Source organism: Oncorhynchus tshawytscha, linkage group LG14, assembly GCF_018296145.1.
Source record: "Oncorhynchus tshawytscha isolate Ot180627B linkage group LG14, Otsh_v2.0, whole genome shotgun sequence".
In the NCBI taxonomy this organism is placed as follows: domain Eukaryota; kingdom Metazoa; phylum Chordata; class Actinopteri; order Salmoniformes; family Salmonidae; genus Oncorhynchus; species Oncorhynchus tshawytscha.
The window spans coordinates 13,238,177-13,244,176 of NC_056442.1; the positions used below are offsets into that span (position 1 = coordinate 13,238,177).

The 6,000-nt window shown below is 46.2% G+C and overlaps 1 protein-coding gene across 3 annotated transcripts in view; it reads left to right on the forward strand.

Annotated features, from left to right (window-relative positions):
• Positions 1-5,263, forward strand: part of LOC112253933 (gap junction alpha-5 protein) — a 53,538-nt gene extending 48,275 nt beyond the window's left edge. For all 3 annotated transcript variants that reach the window (XM_024426061.2, XM_042297055.1, XM_024426060.2), the window contains one exon: positions 3,554-5,263. In XM_024426061.2, the coding sequence (XP_024281829.1) occupies positions 3,585-4,796 (1,212 nt within the window). In that variant the 5' untranslated portion in view covers positions 3,554-3,584 and the 3' untranslated portion in view covers positions 4,797-5,263. The remainder of the gene's footprint in view (positions 1-3,553) is intronic.
• Positions 5,264-6,000: the final 737 nt, after the last annotated feature.

The window sequence follows — 6,000 nt, forward strand, 5'->3', positions numbered from 1 at the left end:
GCTCGGGGATTTGATCTAGCAACCTTTCAGTTACTGGCCCAATGCTCTAACCACTAGGCTACCTGCCCCCCATACACACACATGCGAACACGCACACAGTCTAATCACACCCTCACTTGAGCTTAAAGAGCACAGATCCTGCAGCTCCATACTTTCCATTGGTCATGCCCTTCAGGAAATGCTAGAAAGTTACAGTAATACACCGTCTCGTCTAGATAGAAAGACTGATAGTCTGAAAAATAATACAACCTTCAGTGCCAGATGGATTTTAGTCCAAGGAGGGTTTATTGTCTCTGCTGGTAAGACTGAACACGACCTCTTAGCAGTGAACGCCACCTTAACTTGAACCACTTAGCCTGTACAACGGTAATTATCGTACTGGATAGTTTGTCAAACATCAAGTTTGTATAGCTGTCTTTTTACATATGCTATTTAGTTGAATAAAGGTTTTCACCGTGTGTCTACTGTATGAAATGAAGTATTATGAAACGTTGTTCAATAGACACTAGTTAGTTAATCCTTTGTTTGCGTGTGAGTGGGGGGAGTCTGGAGTACACACTACAGTACAGCACTGTCTGTGCTCATGGAGCCGATGTGGAATCGGCAGCTAGTGAGCTATGTGTGCTAGTAGTGTTCAACATGGAAGTACAGTGCCTGCGAAAGTATTCGGCCCCCTTGAACTTTGCGACCTTTTGCCACATTTCAGGCTTCAAACAAAAAGATATAAAACTGTATTTTTTTGTGAAGAATCAACAACAAGTGGGACACAATCATGAAGTGGAATGACATTTATTGGATATTTCAAACTTTTTTAACAAATCAAAAACTGAAAAACTGGGCGTGCAAAATTATTCAGCCCCCTTAAGTTAATACTTTGTAGCGCCACCTTTTGCTGCGATTACAGCTGTAAGTCGCTTGGGGTATGTCTCTATCAGTTTTGCACATCGAGAGACTGAAATTTTTTCCCATTCCTCCTTGCAAAACAGCTCGAGCTCAGTGAGGTTGGATGGAGAGCATTTGTGAACAGCAGTTTTCAGTTCTTTCCACAGATTCTCGATTGGATTCAGGTCTGGACTTTGACTTGGCCATTCTAACACCTGGATATGTTTATTTTTGAACCATTCCATTGTAGATTTTGCTTTATGTTTTGGGTCATTGTCTTGTTGGAAGACAAATCTCCATCCCAGTCTCAGGTCTTTTGCAGACTCCATCAGGTTTTCTTCCAGAATGGTCCTGTATTTGGCTCCATCCATCTTCCCATCAATTTTAACAATCATCAATCTTCCCTGTCCCTGCTGAAGAAAAGCAGGCCCAAACCATGATGCTGCCACCACCATGTTTGACAGTGGGGATGGTGTGTTCAGGGTGATGAGCTGTGTTGCTTTTACGCCAAACATAACGTTTTGCATTGTTGCCAAAAAGTTCAATTTTGGTTTCATCTGACCAGAGCACCTTCTTCCACATGTTTGGTGTGTCTCCCAGGTGGCTTGTGGCAAACTTTAAACAACACTTTTTATGGATATCTTTAAGAAATGGCTTTCTTCTTGCCACTCTTCCATAAAGGCCAGATTTGTGCAATATACGACTGATTGTTGTCCTATGGACAGAGTCTCCCACCTCAGCTGTAGATCTCTGCAGTTCATCCAGAGTGATCATGGGCCTCTTGGCTGCATCTCTGATCAGTCTTCTCCTTGTATGAGCTGAAAGTTTAGAGGGATGGCCAGGTCTTGGTAGATTTGCAGTGGTCTGATACTCCTTCCATTTCAATATTATCGCTTGCACAGTGCTCCTTGTGATGTTTAAAGCTTGGGAAATCTTTTTGTATCCAAATCCGGCTTTAAACTTCTTCACAACAGTATCTCGGACCTGCCTGGTGTGTTCCTTGTTCTTCATGATGCTCTCTGCGCTTTTAAAAGACCTCTGAGACTATCACAGTGCAGGTGCATTTATACGGAGACTTGATTACACACAGGTGGATTGTATTTACCATCATTAGTCATTTAGGTCAACATTGGATCATTCAGAGATCCTCACTGAACTTCTGGAGAGAGTTTGCTGCACTGAAAGTAAAGGGGCTGAATAATTTTGCACGCCCAATTTTTCAGTTTTTGATTTGTTAAAAAAGTTTGAAATATCCAATAAATGTCGTTCCACTTCATGATTGTGTCCCACTTGTTGTTGATTCTTCACAAAAAAATACAGTTTTATATCTTTATGTTTGAAGCCTGAAATGTGGCAAAAGGTCGCAAAGTTCAAGGGGGCCGAATACTTTCGCAAGGCACTGTAGCTGTTTCCTTTGCTCTGCAAGGGCCAAGGCTTTTGTATCGTGACAGGTAACGCTGCTAGTTCGAGTGCAGATATACAGTATATGCGCAGAGAGAAGAGCTGACAGTAGAGTTCATGGGGGTGATGAAATGGTCAGCTCAGGTGTTCATAAATGATCTACCAAGATATCTATCAAGAAGAAGAAGAAGACTTTCCTAGACTAGAAATAATATCGTTATTTACTGTATATTGTCATATGACCATATGACGTTTGTTATTGGAAAATGCTTTTGAGGGATTGGGTCCTTCGGAAATTTCTTGACTCAGTTCTGAAACGGATGAATTTCCATCAACAGAAACAAAGTCCATTGATTTATTAGTACTCAGCTCTTTAATTATTTTTTTTTTTTTTACATCTTACCAGTCACCACTTCCTTATTGATTTTGTTTGTTTTCAATGTGTCAATAAATATGCACCACCTATCTCTGACCAAAGGAAATGTAAATCAGTATGTCTCATTTTCCCAGGCTAAGTAATGCAAAGAGAAGCCCTGTGACATGTTTATTTCTGTGTTTTTGTTGACTTTAGCCTTCCTTAAAACTGACATCCGATTCCCCAGATTTCTGGGCCAGGCAGGCAGGGCTGTGGGAACATACTTGGCCCAAATCAGGCCAGTCTACTGAGCCCACTGTGGTCACACAGGGAGAAAAGTCTATTAATATACCCACTCCACAGCCCCAAACACATCGCCTGGTACAAAACAGGATAGAATTGTAAAGCACAGCATCACTCAATACTATACAGCACAACATTGCTCAGTATAGTATAGCACAGCATTGCTCAGTACAGTACAGTAAGGTACTGAGCGGCACAGAGCAGCTCAGCATAGCACAGAATACTTTGGTATAATGAAGAGATACTTGGAAACCAGTTAAATAAAAACACAAGTCAACACTGCGTAGCACAAGTGAATTAAGTCACAAAGTGTGACAAGCCATGAAACAGAATAATCAAAAGTCCTAAAAAAAGAAACACAAATAAAATATCCCACAGAACAACAACAGCACCTTCATTCAATGCAGAAATGTAATTCATTGATCTATAAGTGCAGTAGATCGTAGTTAGCGTGGTCCCAGATTTGTTTGTTATGTCTTTCCAACTCCTATCGTCAATGGCATACCAGTGACCATCGGAGTTGGAAAGACAACGCAAACAGATCTGGGACCAGGCTAGATGGTAGTTATAGATGATGACTGACTGTTCCCTGACTGCTCTACTCTCTCCCAGGCCGTTCCAGAGGTGTGGTGTGTGACGGGTGATGGCCGACTGGAGTCTACTGGGAAACTTCTTGGAAGAGGTGCAGGAACACTCGACATCTGTGGGCAAGGTGTGGCTCACCATCCTCTTCATCTTCCGTATTCTCGTCTTGGGCACGGCCGCTGAGTCGTCGTGGGGCGACGAGCAGGAAGACTTCACCTGCGACACGGAGCAGCCTGGTTGCGAGAACGTTTGTTACGACACGGCCTTCCCCATCGCCCACATCCGCTACTGGGTGCTGCAGATTGTCTTCGTGTCCACGCCTTCGCTCATCTACATGGGCCACGCCATGCACACGGTGCGCATGGAGGAGAAACGCCGGCGCAAGGAGCAGGAGGACCAGGGGGGAGGTGACGGGGAGGAAGGAGGGGAAGGAGGAGAGGAGAAGCATTATCTGGAGCACGGGGAAGACAAGGGGGGAGAGTGCGGGAAGGAGGGCAGCGGCATAGGGAGGGTGCGTCTGCGCGGGGCGCTGCTGCAGACTTACGTGTTGAGCATCCTGATCCGGACGCTAATGGAGGTGGTCTTCATCGTGGTGCAGTACATCCTCTATGGGGTCTTCCTCAACGCCCTGTACGTGTGCCACAGTCGGCCTTGTCCCCACCCGGTTAACTGTTACGTCTCGCGGCCCACGGAGAAGAATGTGTTCATCGTGTTCATGCTGGCCGTGTCGGGCGTGTCGCTGTTTCTCAGCGCCGTGGAGCTCTACCACCTGGCCTTTAAGCAGTGTCAGAGGTTTCTGAGGAGTAAACGACAACAGCAACAACAACAGCAACATCAACTGCTACAAGGACGCACGCCCTCAAGTGCTACGGTCATAGCCGCTGAACCGGACAGCCCACCCCGTCCGTCCATGCCTTGCACCCCGCCCCCAGACTTCAGCCAGTGTGTGAGCTCTTCCCCTCACACACACCCCATGCACACCCAATCCCACCCCCATCCTAGCTGCCCTCCCTTCAACAACCGGCTGGCCCACCAGCAGAACTCAGTCAACATGGCCACTGAGCGCCACCGTGTTGTCCACGATGACCTGGGGAAGGAAGACTTCCTGCACATGACCTATGAGGGGCACGCCGACACGCCCAACGCCTGCATCCCGCCCCCTTCGCTGCTCCAAAACGGCTTCCAAAATGACTACCTGAAAGACAAGAGGCGTCTGAGCAAGACCAGCGGCTCCAGTAGCCGTGTGCGACCCGATGACTTGGCTGTGTAGCCCCAATTCCCAACACACACACTGTTCCTGGATCATTTCAAACACACACTCACACACACAGAAGAATGGGATGACTATGGCTTTGTCTGTTGTGGTGGACTAATTTGAGCACTGCATGGCACAAGTCAACAAAGTTACAAAGTATCACAAGTCATGAAACAGAATACTCGAGCTAATCAGAAGTCCTGAAATATGGATGCTTGAGGAACAATTGACATACACATTGGCACTTAGATATCATTAGTATGGGTCTCAGTCATGGTTTTGAGACATGGATTCACGGGCACAACACAGCTGTAGAGGGGTTAGTGCCTTCATATTTAGCCCTCAGGACTAATCCCCTAATGCGACTCTGAGACATGTGTCTGGATGCGTCCTAAATGGCACCCTATTGCCTATATAGCGGCAGGTAGCCTTGTGGTTAGAGTGTTGGGCCAGTAACCGAAAGATGGTATCCCCGAGTTGACAAGGTAAAAATCTGTCATTCTGCCCCTGAGCAAGGTACTGTTCCCTGAAGACGTGGATGTTGATTATGGCAGCCCATCGCACCACTCTGATTCAGAGGGGATGGGTTAAAGGTGGAAGACACATTTCAGTTGAATGCATTCAGCTGACTACGTATCCCCCTTTACTTTTAACCAGGGCACATATAGCTTTGGTCAAAAGTAGTGCACTATATAGGAGAATAAGGTGCCATTTGTGACAGAGACATTGACTGCTGTCTCTGAGTCTCTCCCTGAGAGACAGGGGGGGCCTTGTGCCAAACCTGAGAATGAGTGGGTCACTGCCACACTATCAGCTCTGTGACACTGACTGGCTGCTGGGGACAGCTAAGTGGGACAGATGACAGCCAGTCTGTCGCTCAGAGAGAGAGAGATATGTGAAGGACGGCTGCCTGTCAGTGACCCACAAACGCACGCTTAGACAAATGCTCTACACGTGTAGGCTTGCTCTCTCTCACGCGCGCGCACGCGCACATACACATACAATACATTTACAGAGGCACGCAGACACTTTCATTGGCATACAATACAAACAGGCAGACACACCATGTGAATCCTGATGTTGTAATCACCTCCCAAAACCACTTCCCAAAACCATTGTTACTAACTTCGCAATTGAAAACGCTCGTAATCGAACAACTTCTAGAACAGCTAAGTGTGTCAGATGCTTTTTCGCCCTTATACACAGAGATATCTGCTAA